The sequence below is a fragment of the Thamnophis sirtalis genome, unplaced genomic scaffold (assembly GCF_051295495.1).
Source record: "Thamnophis sirtalis isolate CommonGarterSnake01/CBP01778 unplaced genomic scaffold, rThaSir2_p1.2 scaffold_6, whole genome shotgun sequence".
Lineage (NCBI taxonomy): Eukaryota > Metazoa > Chordata > Lepidosauria > Squamata > Natricidae > Thamnophis > Thamnophis sirtalis.
In genome coordinates, this window is record NW_028261386.1 from 257602 (window position 1) to 284982 (window position 27381).

The 27381-nt window shown below is 45.7% G+C and overlaps 1 protein-coding gene across 1 annotated transcript in view; it reads left to right on the forward strand.

The window, feature by feature from the left end:
- Window positions 1-5352: 5352 nt before the first annotated feature.
- The window catches only part of LOC148044831 (double C2-like domain-containing protein beta), a 76743-nt gene continuing 54714 nt past the window's right edge, over window positions 5353-27381 (forward strand). The window contains exon 1 of the mRNA XM_087717080.1: window positions 5353-5462. Within this exon, the coding sequence (XP_087573206.1) occupies window positions 5443-5462 (20 nt within the window). The 5' untranslated portion in view covers window positions 5353-5442. The remainder of the gene's footprint in view (window positions 5463-27381) is intronic.

The following is a 27381-nucleotide window of genomic DNA, read 5'->3' on the forward strand; positions in this document are numbered from 1 at the left end:
CTACTCTACTCTATTCTATTCTATTCTGCTCTACTCTGCTCTACTCTACTCTACTCTACTCTATTCTATTCTATTCTGCTCTACTCTGCTCTACTCTACTCTACTCTATTCTATTCTATTCTGCTCTACTCTGCTCTACTCTACTCTACTCTACTCTATTGTATTCTATTCTGCTCTACTCTACTCTATTCTACTCTACTCTATTCTATTCTACTCTACTCTACTCTACTCTATTCTACTCTACTCTACTCTATTCTATTCTGCTCTACTCTGCTCTACTCTACTCTACTCTACTCTATTCTATTCTATTCTGCTCTACTCTGCTCTACTCTACTCTATTCTATTCTGCTCTACTCTGCTCTACTCTACTCTACTCTACTCTACTCTACTCTACTCTATTCTATTCTATTCTGCTCTACTCTGCTCTACTCTACTCTACTCTATTCTATTCTATTCTATTCTGCTCTACTCTGCTCTACTCTACTCTACTCTATTCTATTCTGCTCTACTCTGCTCTACTCTACTCTATTCTATTCTATTCTGCTCTACTCTGCTCTACTCTATTCTATTCTACTCTACTCTGCTCTACTCTACTCTATTCTATTCTGCTCTACTCTGCTCTACTCTACTCTACTCTACTCTACTCTATTCTATTCTGCTCTACTCTGCTCTACTCTATTCTATTCTATTCTATTCTGCTCTACTCTGCTCTACTCTACTCTACTCTATTCTATTCTATTCTGCTCTACTCTGCTCTACTCTACTCTACTCTACTCTATTCTATTCTATTCTGCTCTACTCTGCTCTACTCTACTCTACTCTACTCTATTCTATTCTATTCTGCTCTACTCTGCTCTACTCTACTCTACTCTATTCTATTCTATTCTATTCTATTCTGCTCTACTCTGCTCTACTCTACTCTACTCTATTCTATTCTATTCTGCTCTACTCTGCTATACTCTACTCTACTCTATTCTATTCTATTCTGCTCTACTCTGCTCTACTCTACTCTACTCTACTCTATTCTATTCTGCTCTACTCTGCTCTACTCTACTCTACTCTACTCTATTCTATTCTATTCTGCTCTACTCTGCTCTACTCTACTCTACTCTACTCTATTCTATTCTATTCTGCTCTATTCTGCTCTACTCTGCTCTACTCTACTCTATTCTATTCTATTCTGCTCTACTCTACTCTATTCTACTCTACTCTATTCTATTCTATTCTACTCTACTCTACTCTATTCTATTCTACTCTACTCTACTCTACTCTACTCTATTCTATTCTATTCTGCTCTACTCTGCTCTACTCTACTCTACTCTACTCTACTCTATTCTATTCTATTCTGCTCTACTCTGCTCTACTCTACTCTATTCTATTCTATTCTGCTCTACTCTGCTCTACTCTACTCTACTCTATTCTATTCTATTCTGCTCTACTCTGCTCTACTCTACTCTACTCTATTCTATTCTGCTCTACTCTGCTCTACTCTACTCTACTCTATTCTATTCTGCTCTACTCTGCTCTACTCTACTCTACTCTATTCTATTCTGCTCTACTCTGCTCTACTCTATTCTATTCTACTCTACTCTGCTCTACTCTACTCTATTCTATTCTGCTCTACTCTGCTCTACTCTACTCTATTCTATTCTGCTCTACTCTGCTCTACTCTATTCTATTCTGCTCTACTCTGCTCTACTCTACTCTATTCTATTCTGCTCTACTCTGCTCTGCTCTACTCTACTCTACTCTATTCTATTCTATTCTATTCTGCTCTACTCTGCTCTACTCTACTCTATTCTATTCTATTCTGCTCTACTCTGCTCTACTCTGCTCTACTCTACTCTACTCTATTCTATTCTGCTCTACTCTGCTCTACTCTACTCTATTCTATTCTGCTCTGCTCTGCTCTGCTCTGCTCTACTCTACTCTACTCTATTCTGCTCTACTCTGCTCTACTCTATTCTATTCTGCTCTACTCTGCTCTACTCTACTCTACTCTATTCTATTCTATTCTGCTCTACTCTGCTCTACTGTGCTCTCCTCTCCTCTCCTCTCCTCTATTCTATTCTGCTCTACTCTGCTCTACTCTACTCTACTCTATTCTATTCTGCTCTGCTCTGCTCTGCTCTACTCTACTCTACTCTACTCTACTCTACTCTATTCTGCTCTACTCTTCTCTTCTCTACTCTACTCTATTCTATTCTATTCTGCTCTACTCTGCTCTACTCTACTCTACTCTACTCTACTCTATTCTGCTCTACTCTGCTCTACTCTGCTCTACTCTACTCTACTCTACTCTACTCTATTCTATTCTGCTCTACTCTGCTCTACTCTACTCTACTCTATTCTATTCTATTCTGCTCTACTCCGCTCTACTCTACTCTACTCTATTCTATTCTGCTCTACTCTGCTCTACTCTGCTCTACTCTACTCTATTCTATTCTATTCTGCTCTACTCTGCTCTACTCTACTCTACTCTACTCTACTCTACTCTACTCTACTCTACTCTATTCTATTCTATTCTATTCACTGCTATCCTATTCCATCCCATCCTATCCTATACCCACCACAGGAAGGGTCAAAACAAGCCGAGCCTTCTCAAAACTCCTGGAGTCGGGCAAGGATAAAACTCTCCCTTGAAAATGGATGCTTATTTTCAAGAACGGAACAAAACTCCAGGAAATAAACTAGAGCAGCCATTCCACTGAATGTCAGCAATATATTATTATTATTATTATTATTAGGCTGAGTTACGGAGTCGTTTTAAAGGGCCGGGAACCCTATTATATTCTCCTTAACTGCCATTCCACCCCGCTAACTCTCACATCCCGCCCCGTGCGGAGTTTTACAGAGGGCCCTGACTGCATATGTCTTCTTTACAAGAAAGGTCAATTCCTTTTTTAGGATGGCACAATGCTTGGCAGCTTCTTGGTTCAAGCCGTATATTTTCTTTGGCATTTTCAAAGGGCACAAAGTCTGCATGCTGCAGAATTCTGCAGCAAATACAGTTAGTCCTCCACTTACGACCGCGACTGACCCCAAAACGTGCGTGGCTAAGTGAGAAATTTCTTAACTGTGTTTTTGCGCCGTTTTATGATCTTTCCCCCCCCCCACACACACAGTTGTTAAGTCAATCACGGCACTTGTTAAATTAGCAACACGGTCGTTAAGTGAATTAGGCTTCCCCGGCGGCTTTGCTTGCCAGGAGGTCGCAAGAGGGGAAATCGCGTGACTCCCCCCCCCCCGGGACGCTGCGCCTGTCATAAATGCGAACCAGTTGCCGAGCCTCTGAATTTTATTCCAAGTGATTGTGGGGATGCTACAAAAGCGTGGAAAACGGTCGTAAGTCGCTTTTTGTCGTAACTTTGGATGGCCGCTAAATGAACTGTTTTAAATCGAGGATTACCTGTACTTACGACTGCGGTTGTGACTTCACCTTCCCTACACCAGGCAATGTATATTAAGCGAGAACACGCCTAATTTTGGGAGTTTTTTTTTGCACGGTTGTTAAGTGAATCACTGCAGTTGATTCACACGGTCGTTAAGCAGATCTGGCTTCCCCATTGATGCTGCTTGTTGGAAGCTGGCTGGGAAGATCAGAAATTGTGATCATGTGCCCCTGAATATGATATCGTTAAGAGAGGTATATTGCCAAACACCTCAATTTTGTTTAAGTTAAGTGTAGGAATGCTGCAATGTTCTTAAGTCACTTTTTGGTTATAGGTTTGAACAGTCACTAAACAAATATGTGTATGTTGAGGACTAGGTACTCTGCAAGTTGTGTTCAACTTCTGATGGTAACTTTCTAGACAATCCTTAAGCACAAAAGCCTGCTTGGACCAATCACCAGGAGACGGTGAGTTCTAGTCCCGCCTTAGATATGAAAGCTGATTGGGTGACTGTGGGTCAATTACCAGGAGACGGTGAGTTCTAGTCCCGCCTTAGATATGAAAGCTGATTGGGTGACTGTGGATCAATCACCAGGAGATGGTGAGTTCTAGTCCCGCCTTAGATATGAAAGCTGATTGGGTGACTGTGGGTCAATCACAAGGAGATGGTGAGTTCTAGTCCCACCTTAGATATGAAAGCTGACTGGATGTCTGTGGATCAATCACCAGGAGATGGTGAGTTCTAGTCCCGCCTTAGATATGAAAGCTGATTGGGTGACTGTGGGTCAATCACAAGGAGATGGTGAGTTCTAGTCCCACCTTAGATATGAAAGCGGATTGGGTAACGGTGGGTCAATCACCAGGGGATGGGGAGTTCTAGTCCTGCCTTAGATATGAAAGCTGATTGTGTAACTGTGGGTCAATCACCAGGAGATGGTGAGTTCTAGTCCTGCCTTAGATATGAAAGCTGATTGGGTAACTGTAGGTCAATCACCAGGGGATGGGGAGTTCTAGTCCCGCCTTAGATATGATAGCTGATTTGGTAACTGTGGGTCAATCACCAGGAGATGGTGAGTTCTAGTCCCGCCTTAGATATGAAAGCTGATTGGGTGACTGCGGATCAATCACCAGGAGATGGTGAGTTCTAGTCCCGCCTTAGATATGAAAGCTGATTGGGTAACTGTGGGTCAATCACCAGGAGATGGTGAGTTCTAGTCCTGCCTTAGATATGAAAGCTGATTGGGTAACTGTGGGTCAACCACCAGGAGACGGTGAGTTCTAGTCCCGCCTTAGATATGAAAGCGGACTGGGTGACTGCGCAAATAGCCATGAAACTGTGAATTCTAGTTCTGTTTTACGCATGAAAGCCAGCTGAGTGACTTTGCGCCAATCACCAGGAGACCGTGAGTTCTAGTACAGCCTTAGGCATGAAAGCTTCCGAGTGATTCTGGGCCAATCGCCAGGAAACGGTGAGCTCTAGCCGCACCTTAGGCATGAAAGTCGTCTGGGTAACCCTTGCCCCAATCACCAGGAGGCAGTGAGTTCTAGTCCCGCCCTTAGGCACGAAAGCTTGCTTTCAGCCCAGTGGTGGGTTCCGGATCCCGTCGCAATCGGTACACTGCGACGGGGCTGGGCATCCACCATGGGCACGGGCGCTGCGCATGCATGCGCACCCACCGCCCTGCGATGCTCCAGCTGCTCGGCAGGGTATTGGGCAGGCACCATGCGCTGCGCATGCATGCGCACATCGCACAGTTGGCTTAAATATTGTTCCGGTACAGTGGTTGCTGCCCGTACCAAGGCGTATCAGCTGAAACCCACCGCTGTTTCAGCCCAACCCACCTCACAGGGTTGTTGTGAGGAAAATGGTAGGAGGAAAGAAAGTTCTGTGTGTTCGCTGCCTTGAGTTATGCATATAAACTGATTTATCGTATTTTCTCTCTCCCCCGCCCTGCCTCAGGCGAACAAACTGAGGACCAAAACACTGCGGAATACCTTAAATCCCACTTGGAATGAAACCCTCACGTACTACGGGATCACCGACGAAGACATGATCCGCAAAACGCTCAGGTGAGTCTGCGTCAGCCTCCCAGGTAGACCAGACAGGGGACCACGACCAGGTGAGTGAATTCTAGTTTATTATCAGGCTGCATCAACCGAATCTCGCAAGTCGGAAGGTATGAATCTCCCTCGGTCTCTTGTATAGCCTGAGAAATCGTTTCTGGATCTCTTCCTCCGTCCGTTATGCGGCTGAGGGCTCAGCTGTCCCTTATCTGATTGTTCCCTAGGCAGCTTTTCTTCCTCCGTCTGTCAAGGCCGTTCTCACTTACCAACCGGTGTCAGACTCGTTTTCATTGAGGGCCGCGTAAGGGTTGCGTTTGACCTCGGGGGGGGGGGGGCAGCTCAACATCACTGGTGTCAGTGGTCCCTGTGGTGGCTGGAGGCCTCTGCCAGGATCTGGAGGATCACGGGCGGGCCAGATCTAAGCACCCTGTGAGCCGGATCCAACCCACTGGCCTTGAGTTTGACACCCCTGTCCCATACCATTACAGGTAGTCCTTGACTTACGACCACAATGGAGCCCAAAGTTTCTGTTGCTCAGTGAGATAATTGTTCAGTCAATTTTGTCCCATTTTGCGACCTTTCTTGCCACAGTTGTTAAGTGAATCACTGTAGTTCTTAACTTGGTTGTTAAGTGAATCACTGTAGTTCTTAACACGGTTGTTAAGTGAATCGCTGTAGTTCTTAACATGGTTGTTAAGTGAATCACTGTAGTTCTTAATGGTTGTTAAGTGAATCACTGTACTTAACACGGTTGTTAAGTGAATCACTGTAGTTCTTAACACAGTTGTTAAGTGAATCACTGTAGTTCTTAACACGGTTGTTAAGTGAATCACTGTAGTTCTTATCATGGTTGTTAAGTGAATCGCTGTAGTTCTTAACACAGTTGTTAAGTAAATCGCTGTAGTTCTTAACATGGTTGTTAAGTGAATCACTGTAGTTCTTAACACGGTTGTTAAGTGAATCTGGCTTTTCCGTTGACTCAGCTTGTCAGAAATTCGCAGAAGGTTATCACATGACCGAGGAACACAACCCCGGTCATAAATATGGATCACTTGCCAAAGGATATTGGAACGGTCATAAATATGAGACAGTGAATTTGGCTCCCCTCTGGACAAAATTTACATTGCTAAGCGAGAAATTTGTTAAGTGAGTTTTGTTCCATTTTATGACTTTCTCTAAGCGAATCACTGCACTTGTTAAATTAGTAACGCCGTTGTTAAGTGAATCTGGCTTCCCCATTGACTTTGCTTGTCAGAAAGTCGCAAAGGGGATCGCGTGACACTGCCACCGTCATAAGTATGAGTCGTTTGCCAAGTGTCACGTGACCATGGGGATGCTGCCACTTGGCCGCAAGTCGCTTTTCCCAGCACCGTTGTAACTTCGAGCCATCATTAAATGAGCCGTCATAAGTCGAGGACTGCCAGATCCCTGTTCGACTTGCGAAATTGTGGGTCAGGCTTTTGAAGTGTTTTAAATCTCCTTTTGATGGATTGTATCAAGACCAATCAGATGGATCTTGGTCTGTCCAGTGGCTGTCCAGTGCGCTCTACATGGGGCAGCCCTTGAAGAGTATTCGGAGACTTCAACTCGTCCAGAACGCAGCCGCGCGAGCGATTGTGGGTGCATCTCGGTACACCCACGTTACACCTATCCTCCGCGAGCTGCACTGGCTGCCTATTGGTCTCCGGATACGCTTCAAAGTGCTAGTCGTAACTTATGAAGCCCTTCATGGTATTGGACCTGGGTACTTGAGAGACCGCCTGCTGCCAATTACCTCCCACAGACCCATTAGATCTCACAGGGTTGGCCTCCTCCGGGTGCCATCTACCAGCCAATGCCACCTGGCTACTATCCGGGGGAGGGCCTTCTCTGTGGCAGCTCCGGCCCTCTGGAACGAACTCCCCGCAGGGATTCGGACCCTCACCTCTCTCCAGGCCTTCCGAAAAGCCGAAAAGCCGTCAAAACCTGGCTTTGCCGGCAGGCCTGGGGTTGATGAGTTCCCCTCCCCTCTCGACTTGTGTGGTTGTGTGATTCTTGCCTGTTTTAATCACTTGTATTCTGTTCTATGTTCCCCTTTCCCCCCTTTTGAGTTGTTCGCCGCCCTGAGTCCCTCCCGGAGAAGGGCGGCATACAAATAATAAAATTCAATTCAATTCAACCATTTCCCCAAAGCGCAAAATAGATTTTTCCCAGACAATGCCGGGAGCTTAAAAGATGATTTATCTATCCTTTCCCCAGCCAATTACTTACTTAACATATTTCCCCTCACTTTCTCATCTCGGTAAATTCTCAGCTTTTTGCAAAAACTAAATTCACTTACCTGGAAAGAGAATGGGGGTGATTCCTGGCGGGCCCCGGCACGGGTTGAAAATGCAAATTTTCCATTTTGATTAGCTCCTAACTTTGCAACCTCCTAATTTAGCACTTTGAAGCATGACAGCTGGATGGAATCGAAGCGGTAAACTCGATTTTAATTTCAAGGGGATTTTCATTTTTTAAACGTCCCTGCTTTGTATTTTTATGAGGCGGTTTAAGGGTGGAGGATGTTTTAAACCTGAGAACGGAGTAATAAAATACAAATCAGGGTTTTAAAATGCAGTCGTAAAATACCCTTCGGGGGATTTAGAAATGTCAAGGAAATTATCACTTGCTAATATAGAATTAGTTAGCTGTAAATAACTGAGGCTGCTCGAAGCTTGAGATGTACGGCGCATGCCATCCATTTTACAATAATAATAACTTAAAAAATGGGTACAGATAATTCTTGACTTACAATCATTAATTTAGTGACTGTTTAAAGTTACAATGAAATAATAGCAATAGCAATAGCAATAGCAGTTAGACTTATATACCGCTTCATAGGCCTTTCAGCCCTCTCTAAGCGGTTTACAGAGAGTCAGCATATTGCCCCCAACAATCTGGGTCCTCATTTTACCCACCTCGGAAGGATGGAAGGCTGAGTCAACCCTGAGCCGGTGAGATTTGAACCGCTGAACTGCTGATCTAGCAGTAGCCTGCAGTGCTGCATTTAACCACTGCGCCACCTTGGCTCATAATAAGTGAATTAGGACTGTTTTCCACACTTACGACTGTTGGATCCAGCATCCACGCGATCAAAATTTGGATGTTTAAGCTACCGATTCACACTTACGACCGTTGCTGTGTGAGATCACGCGATCCCCTTTTGCGACCTTCTGAGGAGCGAAGTCAAAGGGGAAGCCAGATTCACCGAACAACCATGTCTCTAACTGCAGCGATTCACTTAACAGCCGTAGCAAAAAAAGGTGTGAAATGGGGGAAAACTCACTTAACAACTTGGCAAGATGAATTTCAAGCTCAATTGTAGCCATAGGTCGAGGACTTCCAATATATAGGTGGTCCTCGACTTACAACGAGGGGATTGTTCAAACTTACAACAGCACTGAAAAAAGTGGCTTTTCAAGACCATTTTTTCACACTTATGAACCTTCCAGCATCCCTCCATGAGCATGTGATGCTTGGCAATTGACTCATATTTATGACGGTCGCACGTCCCGGGGTCATGTGGTTCCTTTTGCGACCTTCGGACAAGTAAAGTCAATGGGGAAGCCAGTTTCACTTAACAACCATATTACTAATTTAACAACTGCGATGAGTAGGCAGCATCACCACCAGATGGATTCGTAACTGGCTGACCAACCGCACTCAACGTGTCGTCCTCAATGGAACTGCATCTTCATGGAGGGAAGTATGCAGTGGGGGACCCCAAGGCTCTGTTTTAGGCCCAGGACTCTTCAACATCTTCATCAATGATTTGGATAAGGGGATAAATGGGGAACTCATCAAATTTGCAGATGACACCAAGATGGCAGGAATAGCCAACACTCCAGAAGACGGGCTTAAGATACAGAAGGATCTTGGCAAACCTGAACATTGGGCACTATCTAATAAAATGAAATTCAACGGTGAAAAGAGTCAGGTTCTACATTTAGGCAACAAAACCAAAATGCACAGGTACAGTATAGGTGGTACTTTGCTCAACAGTAGTAGCTGTGAGAGGGATCTTGGAGTCCTAGTGGACAACCATTTAAATAGGAGCCATCCGTGGGCAGCAGCTGCCAAAAAAGCCAACACAGTTCTAGGCTGCATAAACAGAGGGATAGAATCAAGATCCCGTGAAGTCTTAATACCACTTTATAAGGCCTTGGTAAGGCCACACTTGGAATATCTGCATTCAGTTTTGGTCGCCACGATGTAGAAAAGATGCTGAGACTCTAGAAAGAGTGCAGAAAAAAGCAACAAAGATGATTAGGGGACTGGAGACTAAAACATATGAGGAACGGTTGCAGGAACTGGGTATGTCTAGTTTAATGAAAAGAAGGACCAGGGGAGACATGATAGCAGTCTTCCAATATCTCAGGGGTTGCCACAAAGAAGGAGTCAAACTATTCTCCAAGGCACCTGAGGGTAGAACAAGAAGCAATGGGTGGAAACTAATCAAGGAGAGAAGCAACTTAGAACCGAGGAGGAATTTCCTGACCGTGAGAACAATTAATCAGTGGAACAGAAGTTGCCTCCAGAAGTTGTGAATGCCCCAACACTGGAAGTCTTTAAGAAGATGTTGGATAGCCATATGTCTGAAACGGTATAGGGTTTCCTGCCTAAGCATGGGGTTCGACTAGAAGACCTCCAAGGTCCCTTCTATTATTCTCTTCTAACAATTCACTTAATAACTGCAGCATGAAAGGTTCATAAAACGGGGCAAAATTCACTTCACAAATGTCTCACTGAAGAAAAGAAGGTTTGGGCTCAATTGTGGTCGTAGGTCGAGGACCCACCTGTGCACGGTACCACTTTAAGCGACTAAGGACTCCAGAGAGGTTTGCAATGAGTTTGTACGTGTGAATAACGCCATATTCAATTTAATTGCAAATTGATACCTGGAGGCGCTTCGTTTGTCCCAGATCCACTTAATGTGAGACAAAGATGTCTGTCGTTTACGGCTGGGGAATTTTTTGAGCCTGCTAATTTTCTTCCTTGCAAAATGAGGAGAAACAAACTTTTGTCCGCGGGAAAAAGGCGCAAGTTTTTTTTAAGAAGCTAAATCTTGTTTTTGCCGATGTCAGCTCATCTCTTGGAAGAATGTTTGGAGTTTTGGTTATCCTCTGCTTTCTCTTAACGACTCTGTGAACCGTCAATTTAAATTATAAGTATATGATTATCTGTCCCTGGCATATCTCATGAATATGCATGTAAACATTGATGTATAAAAAAATTGCATTGCCTCTTTTTGTTGAGCTGGAACCAATTGACCTGTTTACCATACCTTGACATATGACCACAAGGGAGCTCAAAAGTTCTGTTGCTAAGCGAGACAGTCGTTCAGTGAGTTTGCCTCGTTGTGTGACTGTCAAGGCTCCCACGGATGCCCTAATTAAACCATGAGCCTCGAGCCAAGCTTCAAAAGAAATCCAGTTATTTATTAGGAGCAACGTGTCTGCAAGTACCCAAGTGAAGCCAGCTCTGACCCCACGTAATTTACGGCCCAACTATGACCCTATTTCCCCCCAGGGTGTGTCATAAATCACATTCTGCAATGGAGCACTTTTTAAATGGGCTGTAGAGATCACGCCCCTCCGGTTGCAGCTGGTGACCTGGGAGACAGCCTTGAGAAAGTTATGCATGGAACGTGCTTCTGTTTGTAGCTGCCGTGCTCCGTCGTCAGTTCTGTAGAGATCACGCCCCTCCGGCTGCAGCTGGTGACCTGGGAGACAGCCTTGAGAAAGTTATGCATGGAACGTGCTTCTGTTTGTAGCTGCCGTGCTCCGTCGTCAGTTCCCCATTCCCTTTGCCTATGGCAACTCGAGATGCTTTGCGAGTTGACATTGACCTTTGTAGCCACAGTTGTTAAGTGAATCATTGCAGTTGTTAAGTTACTACCTGGATTGTTGGGGCCAACATGCTGACTCTGTAAACTGCTTAGAGAGGGCTGGGAAGCATTGTGAAGCGGTATATAAGTCTAAGTGCCATTGTGCTAACCCCCATGGAACTTGTTCATCAGAAGGTTTCAAAAGGGGATCACGTGACCCCCCTGGTGGGTGGGTGGGAAGATGGATGGACAGATGGACATAGAGATAGATAGATGGATGGACAGATGGACATATAGATAGATGGATGGACAGATGGACATAGAGATAGATCGATAGATCGATAGATCGATAGATCGATAGATCGATAGATCGATAGATCGATAGATCGATAGATCGATAGATCGATAGATCGATAGATCGATAGATCGATAGATCGATAGATAGATAGATAGATAGATAGATAGATAGATAGATAGACAGACAGACAGACAGACAGATAGATAGATGAACAGATGGACATAGAGATAGATAGATGGATGGACAGATGGACATAGATAGATAGATAGATAGATAGATAGATAGATAGATAGATAGATAGATAGATAGATAGATGATGGATGGATGGATGGATGGATGGATGGATGGATGGATGGATGGATGGATGGACAGATAGACAGAGATAGATAGAGATGGATGGATGGACATAGAGATAGATGGATGGGTGGATGGACATAGAGATGGATGGGTGGGTGGATGGATGGATGGATGGACAGAGATAGATAGATGGATGGATGGATGGATGGATGGATGGATGGATGGATGGATGGATGGATAAATGGATGGATGGACATAGAGATAGATGGATAGATGGATGGACAAACATAGAGATATATAGATAGATGGATGGATGGATGTACATAGAGATGGATAGATGGATGGATGGATGGACATAGAGATAGATGGATAGATGGATGGGTTGGTGAGTGGACAGATGACCATGGAGACGTCTTTCGACAGCGCTGGCTCTTCAGCTTTGAAATGGAGATGAGCACTGCCCCCTAGAGTCGGGAATGACGAGCACATATGTGCGAGGGGAACCTTTACCTTATAGTCCACCATTATTCAATTATTCCATGTTGTATCTGATTACTTTTATTATTATAAAGCGTATACCCTAATATTCCCCCTTCTCTTATTTCTATCACTTACTCTAGCTTTTAATCATGTCACCTTTTATTAACAAACTTTTTCTGTCTATCCTATCTAACTTCTAATCATGTCACCTACCTAAAAAGAGAGAGAGAAAAGGAAAAGCAAATCAGAAGAATAGAAAAAGAGAAAAGTCATCTATCCATCGTTTCTCTCCCGCTTCAATACTTTAATTGCTATGCTTTTACTCTTGACTTGCCTCCCCAATTCCTCTCTTAAATCTTTATCTCGATCTACACATGCTTCTTGGCTATTCAATCTGAGCACTTCTCCCACACCTCTATCCTCTTCCACTACCCAGTTTCTAAGCTTTCTACCCAGACCCCTGCCTCCCTTTCAAACCTACGTGCTCTACATGGGGCAGCCCTTGAAGAGCATTCGGAGACTTCAGCTTGTCCAGAATGCAGCCGCGCGAGCGATTGTGGGTGCGCCTCGGTTCACCCACGTAACACCTATCCTCCGCGAGCTGCACTGGCTGCCTATTGGTCTCCGGATACGCTTCAAGGCGCTAGTCGTCACTTATAAAGCCCTTCATGGTATTGGACCTGGGTACTTGAGAGACCGCCTGCTGCCAATTACCTCCAATAGACCGATTAGATCCCACAGATAAGGCCTCCTCCGAATTCCATCCGCCGGCCAGTGTCGACTGGCGACTACCCGGAGGAGAGCCTTCTCTGTGGCTGCTCCGACCCTCTGGAACGAACTCCCCGTGGAGATTCGAACCCTCACCACTCTCCAAGGCCTTCTGCAAAGCCCTTAAAAGCTGGCTGTTCTGACAGGCCTGGGGCTAAAGAGCCTTTGCCCCCCTCCTCGAATGGTATGACTGTTGTGTGTTTTAAAATTATGTATTGTTATGTTTCGTCTTTTTTATTCCCTGTCTGTACCCCCTTCCCTGATTTGAATTGTGAGCCGCCCTGAGTCCCCTTCGGGGGGAAAGGGCGGCATATAAATGTAATCAATCAATCTATCTATCTATCTTCCAACTCCATCGAGCTGGTATTTGCCGGTTCTCCGAACTACTCAAAGTTTCCGCTATCGGTTTCTCCACAACCTGTCAGAACCTGCTGAATTTCACCTCTGCCTTGCAGGCTTTGTAGAATTTAGATTTTCCGTTTGCAAAAAAAAGCTTTGCTTTCAGATCTCATCCCGTTTTTTTTTCTCTCCGGGCTCATGAAATCAAAACTTTGCATGTGGCCTTTAGACCCATAATTTATTCTGAGTCTTCTCATCCCGGACTCCCCAACATGCTTTCTCAGCAGCAGCTCAGGATAATCGTTGGCCATCCTTTTTTGCACGCATTCCAGGTTATACTTTTTTTTAAAATATTTTATTTTATTTTATCAATTTCATATATACATTCACAATTATATGATCTCATAACTGTTATTAGTAATATGTATTTATAACAATTTTTCCCCTACTGTTGACAATATACTTGAAGATTGCTTTTTTAACGTCCCATAGATCCATCTTATCTTACAACGGTCCTACTTCTTCTTCCCTCCCTCCCTCTTTCCTTCCCTCGTTTCTTCTCTCCTACTCCCCTTCCTTCCCTCCCTCCTTCCCCTTCCCTCCTTCTCTCCTTCCTTCCCTCCTTCCTTCCTTCCCTCCTTTCTTTTCTCCTTCCTTTTCCCCTTCCTTTCCTCCTTCCTTCCCCCCTTCCTTCTCTCCTACATTCCCTCCTTCCTTCCCTCCTTTCTTCTCTCCTTCTCTCCTTCCTTCCTTCCCTCCTTTCTTCTCTCCTTCTCTCCTTCCTTCCTTCCCTCCTTCCTTCCCTCCTTCCTTCTCTCCTACATTCCCTCCTTCCTTCCCTCCTTTCCCCCTTCCTTTCCTCCTTCCTTCCCCCCTTCCTTCTCTCCTACATTCCCTCCTTTCTTCTCTCCTTTCCCCCTTCCTTTCCTCCTTCCTTCCCCCCTTCCTTCTCTCCTACATTCCCTCCTTCCTTCCCTCCTTTCTTCTCTCCTTCCTTCCCTCCTTCCTTCCCTCCTTTCTTCTCTCCTTTCTTCTCTCTTTCTCTCCTTCCTTCCCTCCTTGCTTCCCTCCCTCCTTCCTACCCCCCTTTCTTCTCTTTCTTCTCTCCTTCCTTCCTTCCTCCTCTCCTTTCCCTTCTCTCCTTCCCCTTCCTCCCCTTTACCCTTCCCCTCTTCTTCCCATTCCTCCCCTCTTTCCTATTCTCTTACATTTTTTTTTCCCTTTTGCACGCTTTCCAGGCTCTCGCCCATAAATCCCCGTGACAGCTGCTTAATATATGGGGGAAAGGAGCAACGGGTGCGATATCTTTCCCCGGGCACTTTTATCTCCTGCAGAAGTGCACATGGGCCAACGGAGGCACAAGATTAAAGAGACTGGCGTAGGGAGGTTGTGGCAGGTTGGATAAGCGTAGGCGAAAGAATCACAGCTCCGAGCTTGAGTGGCATTTTTGAAAGAGGGAAGGGGGGGGGGAAAATATTTGAAATTTGAAAAAAGAAAAGAAAGAAAAATATTGCGGTCAGAAATGGCCATCTTCCAGCAGGCTAGTTAGAGGAGGTCCTCGATTTACGACCGCAATTGAGGCCCAATATTGACGTGGCTAAGCTAGAGCAGTGTTTCTCAACCTTGGCAACTTGAAGATGTCCGGACTTCAACTCCCAGAATTCCCCAGCCAGCATTCGCTGGCTGGGGAATTCTGGGAGTTGAAGTCCGGACATCTTCAAGTTGCCAAGGTTGAGAAACACTGAGCTAGAGAAATCTTAGGCGCATTTTGCCCCACTTTATGACTTTTCCTGCTGCTGTCGTTAAGTGAATCGGTGCCATCATAAAGTTAGTCACACGGTTGGTAAGTGAATCACTGCCATCATAAAGTTAGTCACACGGTTGGTAAGTGAATCCGGCTTTCTCTTGTCGGCTTTGCTCGTCGAACGGCCTCAAAAGGGGAGCACATGACCCCGTCGTTACTATGGGTTGGTGCATCTGAATTTGGGTCACATGATCGTGGGGGATGCTGCCACGGTCGTAAGTGTGAAAAACGACCGTAAATTACTTTTTTCAGTGCCGTTGTAACTTTGAATTTGCCAAACTCCAAAAGCAATCCCTGGCCTGCTCTCGAGTTGCCATAGGCACGGTGGATGGGAAACTGACAAGAGCAACATGGCAGTTGCAAACAGAAGCACATTCCGGAATATCTTTTCTCAAGGGTGTCTCCCAGGTTACCCATAGCTGCGAGGAGTGATCTCTAAAGCCTGCAAAAGTGCTCCATTGGAGAATGTGATTTAAGAGAAAACCTGGAGGGAGGGGGGGAAACAGGACCGTAATTGGGCCGTAAATTAGGTGGGCTCAGAGTTGGCTTCTAACAACATGTTGCTCCTAATAAATAACTGGATTTCTTTTGAAGCTTGGCTGGAGGCTCATGGTTTAATTAGGGCATCTGTCGGAACCCTGACAAAATTGTCACCAAGTAAATTGTCACGCGGTCCCCTTTTGCGACCGATTGACAAGCGAAGTCAAGGAGGAAGACATAATTCACTTAACAACCGCGTGACTAGTTCAACAACCGCAGAGATTCACTTAACGACTCTGGCAAGAAAAGTCGTAAAACGGGGCAAAGCTCGCTTAACAACCGTCTTGCTTAGCGACAGAAATTTCCGACTCAATTCTGGTCCTACGTTGAGGACTACCCCTACCTGTATCCAACCTCACTTCCCTGACTCACTTCCTACCTCACTTCCCTCACTCCTTGGCAGGAGCCAAGGTGGCGCAGTGGTTAAATGCAGCACTGTAGGCTACTTCAGCTGACTGCAATTCTGCAGTTCGGCTGTTCAAATCTCACCGGCTCAGGGTTGACTCAGCCTTCCATCCTTCCGAGGTGGGTAAAATGAGGACCCGGATTGTTGTTGGGGGCAATATGCTGACTCTGTAAGCCGCTTAGAGAGGGCTGAAAGCCCTATGAAGCGGTATATAAGTCTAACTGCTATATTGCTACAAGGACAGGAAGCGTACAAAATTGGTAAAAACAGGTACCAGTAATTTTCCCGGAATGCAAAGCGTGCGTCTCACATTGCTTCCGCTTTCCACAAAAATCACATAACCTATTGCCCGCCCGCCCGCCACGTGCGGACCGCAGTTCCCATCATCCTCAGCCAGCACTGGTTTTGAGAAAGGTCTGCTGTGCCATTTCCATTGTGTTCTCTTTGCCTTTAGAAATGTTGAGGACTAGAAACTTTTGCCGTCGCTTCCACCAAGACTGCTCAGACTGTGGCATAAATCAGCAGGGCCTCTTGGCTCCCCGAACATTTGCTTTCCTTTTTTTCGGAAGGACTGTTCATCTTATTATATTTTGCAATCAGTGGTTAAGACAGCTGAGGACTTGAACACTGTTCCCTGGGCTCCCGCGGAGGCTGTTGGTGCTTAATTGTGTTTTTTTTGAAAAGCTCCCTATTTTTTTTAGAAAATTGGTTTAAAAGCAAATTGCTGCTCTTCCAACATAGTTTCAACGCAAAGGAGACACGGAGTGCATAATATTGAAACGGGATACATATATAACAGAATCAAGATAAGGTGAAGGGTTAATAGCACTTTATAAGGCCTTAGTAAGGCCACACTTGGAATATCTGCATTCAGTTTTGGTCGCCACGATGTAGAAAAGATGCGGAGACTCTAGAAAGAGTGCAGAGAAGAGCAAGAAAGAGGATTAGGGGACTGGAGACTAAAACATATGAAGAATGGTTGCAGGAACTGGGTATGTTAATGAAAAGGAGGACCAGGGGAGACATGATAGCAGTCTTCCAATATCTCAGGGGTTGCCACAAAGAAGAGGGAGTCAAGCTATTCTCCAAGGCACCTGAGGGCAGAACAAGAAGCAATGGGTGGAAACTAATCAAGGAGAGAAGCAACTTAGAACCCAGGAGAAATTTCCTGACAGTTAGAACAATTAATCAATGGAACAATTTGTCTCCAGAAGTTGTGAATGCCCCAACACTGGAAGTCTTTAAGAAGATGTAAAAAAGATGTGGAGACTCTAGAAAGAGTGCAGAGAAGAGCAACAAAGAGGATTAGGGGACTGGAGACTAAAACATATGAAGAACGGTTGCAGGAACTGGGTATGTCTAGTTTAATGAAAAGAAGGACCAGGGGAGACAGGATAGCAGTCTTCCAATATCTCAGGGGCTGCCCCAAAGAAGAGGGAGTCAAGCTATTCTTCAAGGCACCTGAGGGTAGAACAAGAAGCAATGGGTGGAAACTAATAAAGGAGAGAAGCAACTTAGAACTGAGGAGGAATTTCCTGACAGTCAGAACAATTAATCAGTGGAACAGAAGTTGCCTCCAGAAGTTGTGAATATCCCCAACACTGGAAGTCTTTAAGAAGATGCTGGAGAGCCATTTGTCTGGAACGGTATAGGGTTTCCTGCCTAGGCAGGGGGTTGGACTAGAAGACCTCCAAGGTCCCTTCCAACTCTGCTATTGTATTGTATTGTATAGTCGTGGGTTCCGGATCTCGTTGCAACCGGTACACTGCGACGGGGCCAGGCGTCCTTGTCGGGCACGTGCGCTGCATACCCATGCGCACGCCACTGCCCAGTGACACTCAGTTGCTTGCTGGAGGTCGCGCAGGCACCGCACACTGTGCGCACGTGCGCAATTGGCCTGTTGGCATCAAAAAGCATTAAGGAATCTGGGCAGGCTGGTGGGCCAAATGACTCACTGTTCCGTACGGTGGCTGCTACCACCGGAACGCCCGTACCGTACCGCCTGAAACCCATCACTGACGTATAAAGAGAAGTTACAATCCTTGCTTTGAAAGGGGCCTGGAGTATTTTGGAATGCAGGAAGTCCTCGACTTATGACAATTCATTTACTGACTGTTGAAAGTCACAATGGGGGCGGAGAAAGGGACCTTTTTTCACACTTACGACCGTTGCAGCGTCCCCGTGGCCACGTGATCAAAATTCTGATACTTGGCAACTGACTCGTATTTACGACGACAGTTGCGGTGCCCTGGGGTCACGTGATCCCCTTTTGTGACCTTCTGACAAAAATCAATGGGGAAGCCAGATTCACTTAATCATGTGACGGGAGGGATTAACAAATTTGGAAGAAAGGTTGTAAAACGGGGCAAAACTCACTTAATTGTCTTGCTTAGCAACATAAATTTTGGGCTCAGTTGTGGTCGTAAGTCGAGGACTTCCTCAACAGATAGTCCTCGACTTACGACCACAGCTCAGCCCAAAATTTCCGTTGCTAAGCAAGGCAGTTTGTGAGGTTGTTTCAGCCACCTTTCTTGCCACAGTTGAATCACTGCAGTTGTTCGGTGAATCATGCGGTCGTTAAGTGAATCCGGCTTCCCCCATTGACTTTGCTTGTTGGAAACCATCTGGGAGGTTCACAAACAACGGTCACACAGGACCTCCAAGACACTGCAACCGCTGGACCGTGAGGATGCTGTGATAGTCATAAGTGTGAGGACTTATGTAAGTCATTTTTTTTCAGCGCCATTGTAACTTCAAACGGTCATTAAACAAATGGTTGCAGGTGGTGTGGGAGTGGAATGGTTGAGAACCAACGCGGAGGGTTGTTTAACATCTTCAAGGCCAACTGTCCTGGGGACGACATGCACGTTGGAGCACCTGGACTAGAGATGTTCTCAAAACATCTTCCTGGCTGATGATTGGACAATGATGATTGGCTGAGGACTACTGAGGTGTGGGCTCTAGGGCTATTTTCAATTTGTCTTTCCGCACGCATTTGCTTCAGACCTTGCCCGACTTTCGCCGCATTCAGTTCAGTGGTGGAATGCTCTTACCATTGCTACCGGTATGCTGCTCCTGGTCCATTTGTGCATGCACCAGAGGTGTGCTGCGCATGCATGCAAACTCCTCTGCCCCTGCGACGACCAACTGCTCGTCGGAGGCTGCGCAGGCCTCGCACGCTGTGCGCGGGTGCGCAATCGGCCGGTTGCCTTAAAAACAGGTAAGAAACACGGCCGGGCAGGTGGGCCAAATGAGCCACCATACCGGTATGGTGGCCACGCCTCCCGACTATTACCGGTACGGCCATACCAAGCTGTACCGGCTGGAATCCACCACTGATTCAGTTCTTTCTTAGTAAAAGTGCCTTTTCTCTAAATCAATGTAGTCAAGGGTTTTCCTTCCTACGAATTGATCGGAGGCACCACTGACACTACATCGGACTGAACTCCCCACCTCTCCTCCCTGTTTTGAAGCTTCCAGCTTCCCGATGCCTCTTTGTCCTCCTGTGAACTTTCTTCCGGGCCTCCACTGAATCTAAAGCAGCCAGTATAAAACATGGTGTCAACTTCTCGCCTTCACAGGCACCTGTGAATTCATTCATCACCTTCTGAGTGTTAATGAACTGCGATGCTGACCTCGTCAAGATTCAGAGGAAGAGTTTAGAGCGCCAGGGTTTTCTAGGCCAGATAAACGACTTTAGAACGTGCGCCACCCTAGATTGTGGATGAATTTCAATGGCGTCGATGTGAAACTGTGCAAACCGTTTGCAGTTACACAGGAATCATTGGCAGAATTTGAAATCTAAGTCCACGGGATTCTGTGAGAGATCATTCCTTCCTAACGTCAGTGATGTGGCCCAGCAGGAGCCGTTGGAGCTGCCACCAGACTCCGACAGCGAGGGGCCCTCTGAGTCAGCTCTGGAGGATGTGGAGGACCCTGGACAGGGTTCCGACACCGATCAGGGCGCGGAGAGGCTGGTTGGCCACCAGGAGGCGCCTGAGCCTTGGACCAGTGGGGAGGAGACAAGGGAGAGTGAGCCGGAGGCCAGTAGTGAGTTGTTCCTGGATGCACGCCATCGAAGAGCTACTAGGCGTCAGGAACAATTACGCAATTACAGGAGGTGATTGTACTCAGCTGGTGGTCATTAGGCTCCTCTCCAGACTATAAAAGAGGCTGCTTGTGCACCCGGCCCTCTTTGCAGAAGTCAACGCAGGATTGAATGTCGGAGGACATTACTGTGAGCTTGGCAGGCTGGATTGCTGCCAAGCCTTATCTGTGTTTATTGCTGCCTGAGTTTGTCTGAGTTGATGTCAAGGTCCTTATTTGTTTGTTCTGCTTGGCTTTCAGCCACCGAGGTTTTGGTATCTTGCTATTAAAGTACATTCCAGTTAAGCTTGTCTCGGCATTCGTTACTGGCCGGAGGAGTCAGCATGAACTAGTGCCATTAAAAAAAAAATCATAGGAAACTTGGTTTTCTATTTTCAACATCTGAAAATAGAAGTAGAATCATAGAGCTGGAAGGGAGGTTGGAGGTCTTCTAGCCCAACCCCCTGCTTAGGCAGGAAACCTATACCACTTTCAGACAAACGGTTATTCAATCTCTTCTTAAAAACCTCCAGCGATGGAGCACCCACAGTTTCTGGTGGCAAGCAGTTCCACTGTGTTAATTGTTCTCGGTGTTGGGGAAATTCCCCTTAGTTCTAGGTTGCTTGGATCGCGGTTTTATTTACCTGCCTTGGCGGAATGGGGAAGGAAGTGATGGGCATCCTCGCGGGGTTGCCATGGCAACCGAAGCTCCGGAATGATACCCCCCCCACCCCCAAGGAGGGTTGCTGAAAGAAACACCCTGCAGTGGGCAACAGGGGGCTCAAAGTCTTTCTCGCACGGCCGAAGATTTCTCTTGGCAAATATTTTTTTGGGGAATTATTCTTCCAAGGGATGAGGATACTCGGGTGAAAACCCCCGAGATCGATGCGTTTCATGTTTGTTTGTTTATTTATTATGCATTTGTAGGCTGATGAGATCTATTGGGGAATATCAGAGTTGGTAGGGACCGCAGAGGTCTTCTAGTCCAACCCCCTGCACAGGCAGGAAAACCTACCCCATTCCAGATCAAAGGCTGCCCAATTTCTTCTTGGAAACCTCCAATGTTGGAGCAAGTAGTTCCACTGGTTAATTGTCCTCACTGTCAGGATGTTTTTCCTTAGTTCTAAGTTGCTCCTCTCCTTGATTAGTTTCCACCCATTGCTTCTTGTTCTGCCCTCAGGTGCCTTGGAGAATAGCTTGACTCTCTCTTATTTGGGGCAACCCAAATACCGCCTGGAACCCACCACTGCTGCAATACACAATACAATACAATAGCAGAGTTGGAAGGGACCTTGGAGGTCTTCTAGTCCAACCCCTTGACTATGCAGGAAACCTTATACTGTTTCAGACAAATGGCTATCCAACATCTTCTTTTTTTTAAATATATTTTTATTTTCAAAACAAACATACAAATATAATACAATAGCAGAGTTGGAAGGGACCTTGGAGGTCTTCTAGTCCAACCCCCTGCCTAGGCAGGAAACCCTATACCGTTCCAGAGAAATGGCTATCCAACATCTTCTTAAAGACTTCCAGTGTTGGGGCATTCACAACTTCTGGAGGCAACTTCTGTTCCACTGATTCATTGTTCTGACTGTCAGGGAATTCCTCCTCAGTTCTAAGTTGCTTCTCTCCTTGATTAGTTTCCACCCATTGGTTCTTGTCCTGCCCTCAGGTGCCTTGGAGAATAGTTTGACTCCCTCTTCTTTGGGGCAACCCCTGAGATATTGGAAGACTGCTATCATGTCTCCCTGGTCCTTCTTTTCATTAATACAATTACAATACAATACAATAGCAGAGTTGGAAGGGACTTTGGAGGTCTTCTAGTCCAACCCCCTGCCTAGGCAGGAAACCCTATACCGTTCCAGACAAATGGCTATCCAGCATCTTCTTAAAAACGTCCAGTGTTGGAGCAATCACAACTTCTGGAGGCAACTTCTGTTCCACTGATTAATTGTTCTCACTGTCAGGAAATTCCTCCTTAGTTCTAAGTTGCTTCTCTCCTTGATTAGTTTCCACCCATTGCTTCTTGTCCTACCCTCAGGTGCCTTGGAGAATAGCTTGACTCCCTCTTCTTTGGGGCAACCCCTGAGATATTGGAAGACTGCTATCATGTCTCCCCTAGTCCTCTTCATTAATACAATTACAATACAATACAGTAGCAGAGTTGGAAGGGACCTTGGAGGTCTTCTAGTCCAACCCCTTGCCTAGGCAGGAAACCCTATACCGTTTCAGACAAATGGCTATCCAGCATCTTCTTAAAGACTTCCAGCGTTGGGGCATTCACAGCTTCTGGAGGCAACTTCTGTTCCACTGATTCATTGTTCTCACTGTCAGGAAATTCCTCCTCAGTTCTAAGTTGCTTCTCTCCTTGATTAGTTTCCACCCATTACTTCTTGTTCTACCCTCAGGAGCTTTGGAGAAAAGCTTGACTCCCTCTTCTTTGGGGCAGCCCCTCAAATATTGGAAGATTGTCTCCCCTAGTCTTTCTTTGAATTAAACTGGACATACCCAACTCTTGCAACCGTTCTTCGTGTGTTTTTATCTCCAGCCCTTCCATCATCTTAGTTGCACTTTTTCCAAAGTCTCAACATCTTTTTTTTGTAATGTGGTGGCCAAAACTGGATGCAGGTTTCCAGCTACTCCTGTCCCCTAATCATCTTCGTTGCTCTTCCTTGCACTCTTCCTAAATCAGTGTTTCTCAACCTTGGCAACTTGAAGATGTCTGGACTTCAACTCCCAGAATTCCCCAGCCAGCGAATGCTGGCTGGGGAATTCTGGGAGTTGAAGTCCAGACATCTTCAAGTTGCCAAGGTTGAGAAACACTGTTCTAGAGTCTCAACCAGCAATGGGTTTCACATATTGCTACCACTGGTTTGATGTGCGACCACTCGCTTCGCGAGCGCCTGCACCCCTTCCACACATGGAACTGGCCTTCCACGCATGTGCTTTGCTCACACAAACACACCTTCCACACATGCAAAAAAAACGTGCCTTAATAGGACGGCACAGAGCTGGGGCGCGATTTCCGTTATTGGTTTGGGTGAATTGGTCTACCACCTCTGGTCTCTTTTTTATAATGTGGCGACCAAACCTGGACGCAGTATTCCAGGTGTGGCTTTACCAAGGCCTTATAAAGTGCTATTCACACACCTGATCTTGATTCTATCCCCTGTGTTAATGCAACCTAGGACTGTTTTGGCGTTTTGGTTCCTGCCAGGCACTGCTGGTTCACACCCCTTGCCAAATGCCAAATGCAATGCCAAATTGCAAAGGTTTTTTGGCAACCTTGGTAGCTTGATCCTAACTCTATCTAAAAATATGCTGACTCTGTAAACCGCTTAGAGAGGGCTGAAAGTCCTATGAAGCGGTATATAAGTCTAACTGCTATTGCTATTGCTATCTAAAAAGAAGAGCAGAGAAGAGCAAGAAAGAGGATTAGGGGACTGGAGGCTAAAACATACGAAGAACGGTTGCAGGAACTGGGTATGTCTAGTTTAATGAAAAGAAGGACTAAGGGAGACAGGATAGCAGTCTTCCAATATCTCAGGGGTTGCTACAAAGAAGAGGGAGTCAAGCTATTCTCCAAGGCACCTGAAGGCAGAACAAGAAGCAATGGGTGGAAACTAATCAAGGAGAGAAGCAACTTAGAACTGAGGAGGAATTTCCTGAATAGAATAGAATAGAACAGAACAAGGAAAGAATAGAACAGAACAGAACAGAATAGTCATCACCAATAGTAGAAAAGATGCGGAGACTCTAGAAAGAGTGCAGAGAAGAGCAAGAAAGAGGATTAGGGGACTGGAGGCTAAAACGTATGAAGAACGGTTGCAGGAACTGGGTATGTCTAGTTTAATGAAAAGAAGGACCAGGGAAGACATGATAGCAGTCTTCCAATATCTCAGGGGTTGCCCCAAAGAAGAGGGAGTCAAGCTATTCTCCAAGGCACCTGAGGGTAGAACAAGAAGCAATGGGTGGAAACTAATCAAGGAGAGAAGCAACCTAGAACTAAGGACAAACTTCCTGACAGTGAGAACAATTAAGCAGTGGAACAACTTGCCACCAGGAGTTGTAAATGGTCCAACACTGTGAAGTTTATAAGAAGATGTTGGATAACCATTTGTCTGAAGTGGTGTAGAGTTTCCTGCCTGAGCAGGGGGTTGGACTAGAAGACCTCCAAGGTCCCTTCCAACTCTGTTATTCTATTCTATCTCACATTAGATCATCATTGGAAACGTGTTTTACGTGACAGGCTAAACTGAGTGGGCGGGTTGAGAATTTGGGAATAAGGAACAGGGTCTGAATTTACTCATTGCAATAAGCCATTTCCTTCAAACGTTCTGATTTTTATTTTATTTTTCTTTTTTTTTAAAAGTACTTTTCTTCAAGAGCAATTAACAAAATATTTCCAAGTCACTGAGGAAAATCTGTGCTGCACGGAGACCAAAAAAAAAAAGGCTACGGAAAAATAAATTGAAACGAATTTTAAACGATGGTGTTCACCATTTAAACACTGCCAAGAAAAGGGCTGTGGCAATTAAGATAAAATATAATCTCTGCCCAAACTTTGACAGAATGTAGTTCCTGCTTTTCAGTATTTTAACTTTATGTCCATTTAACTTTACGTCTCCCCTCAATGTGGCCTTCGAAAGCTTCGTTGGATGATTAAGCCACTGTGTTGGGCTTTTGCATTAACCTTAAACCCTAAATTATGGCTTGTCAGTCAAAGTAGCTGGTTTACATGGAGCAGAACTGAATAAAAGACTTTAGGCTCAAACTCAAGGACTCTTGCACCTGGATGGATGGCCTTGAATATAAAAAGAAATATAATCCACTTTTCTGAATTCTTTCTCCCAAGTTTTTTTATTTTAAAAAAATATATATCAAATCAATGCGTGAACAATGTGGAACCTGGTTGTCATACATTCTAATACACATGAAACTAATAAAATTAATCATCATTATCACATTCAGTCAACTTATGTATTTCTAATAATAATAATAATGCACATTTATATTAGGTTATAGTCCATCAAAAGGTCGCGGTGGCTCAGTGGCTAAGATGCTAAGCTTGTTGATCAGAAAGGTGGGCAGTTTGGCGGTTCGAATCCCCAGCGCCGCGTAATGGAGTGAGCTCCTGTGACTTTAAAGCCCTACATGGCCTAGGACCCGGATACCTACGAGACCGTCTCCTGCCGCATACCTCCCTAAGACCGATAAGATCGCACAGGATGGGCCTTCTCCGGGTGCCTTCAGCTGGACAATGCCGGCTGGCGACGCCTCAGAGTAGGGCCTTCTCTGTTGCCTCTCCGGCCCTATGGAACGAGCTACCCCCAGAGATCCGGACCCTACCCACTCTCATGGCCTTCCGTAAAGCTATCAAAACCTGGCTTTTCCGGCAGGCCTGGGGCTGTTGACCTCTTGATTGAGGTCCAGCCTCCCTTTGATTGGGTGCATGTTGTGTTTTTTTTTCCTTAATCTTGTTGTATCTTATTGTTTTAATCCTTTTTAATATTTTTCATTTCTGTAAGCCGCCCGGAGTCCTCCGGGATTGAGCGGCCTATAAATTCAATAAATGAAATGAAATGACTTGTCCCAGCTTCTGCCAACCTAGCAGTTTGAAAGCATGTAAAAATGCAAGTAGAAAAATAGGAACCAACTTTTAGTGGTAATAGCCATTTGTCTGAAACGGTATAGGGTTTCCTGCCTAGGCAGGGGGTTGGACTAGAAGACCTCCAAGGTCCCTTCCAACTCTTATTCTGTTAAGGCTAAAACATATGAAGAACGGTTGCAGGAACTGGGTATTTCTAGTTTAATGAAAAGAAGGACTAGGGAGACATGATAGCAGTCTTCCAATATCTCGTGCTCTACATGGGGCAGCCCTTGAAGAGCATCCGGCAACTTCAGCTAGTCCAGAATGCGGCCGCGCGAGTGATCGTGGGCGCACCGCGGTTCGCCCACATAACACCTATCCTCCGCGAGCTGCGCTGGCTACCTGTCGATCTCCGGGTGCACTTCAAGGTCCTACTTACCATCCATAAAGCCCTCCATGGTAAGTGGATCTGAGTACTTGAGAGACCGCCTTCTGCCAATTACCTCCTCACGACCGATTAGATCGCACAGATTAGGCCTCCTCCGAGTTCCATCCGCCAGTCAGTGCCGACTGGCGACTACGCGGAGGAGAGCCTTCTCAGTAGCAGCTCCGACCCGTGGAACGATCTCCCCGTGGAGATTCGCACCCTCACCACCGTCCAGACCTTCCGCACAGCCCTCAAGACCTGGCTATCCCGTCAGGCCTGGGGATAAGATTCTAATTCGCCCCACCCGAATGTTGAATGAAAGTTGTGTTTTATTGCTTTATTTTTTTTCTCATTCACGTATTGTCTTATGTTTTGTCTTGCACTCCCCCTCCCATGAATTGTAAGCCGCCCTGAGTCCCCTCAGGGAAAAGGGCGGCCTATAAATCACAAATAAAATCTAAATCTAAAAAAAAAAAAAAATCTAAAATCTCAGGGGCTGCCACAAAGAAGAGGGAGTCAAGCTATTCTCCAAAGCACCTGAGGGCAGAACGAGAAGTAATGGGTGGAAACTAATCAAGGAGAGAAGCAACTTAGAACTGAGGAGGAATTTCCTGAATAGAATAAAATAGAACAGAACAGAACAGAATAGTCACCACCAATAGTAGAAAAGACGTGGAGACTCTAGAAAGAGTGCAGAGAAGAGCAAGAGAGAGGATTAGGGGACTGGAGACTAAAACCTATGAAGAACGGTGCAGGAACTGGGGAGGTCTAGTTTAATGAAAAGAAGGACCAGGGGAGACATGATAGCAGTCTTCCAGTATTTGAGGGACTTTCCCAAAGAGGATGGGGGTCAACTTATTTCTGAGAGCATCTTCCAATATTTCAGAGGCTACCACAAAAAAGGAGGAGCAGAAGGCGGGACGAGAAGCGACAGATGGGAACTAATCAAGGAGAACCCAAGAAATAAGAAGTTTCCCGGGAAGTGGGAACAATTGACCAGGGGAACAGCTTGCCACCAGAAGTTGTGGGCGCTCCAGGA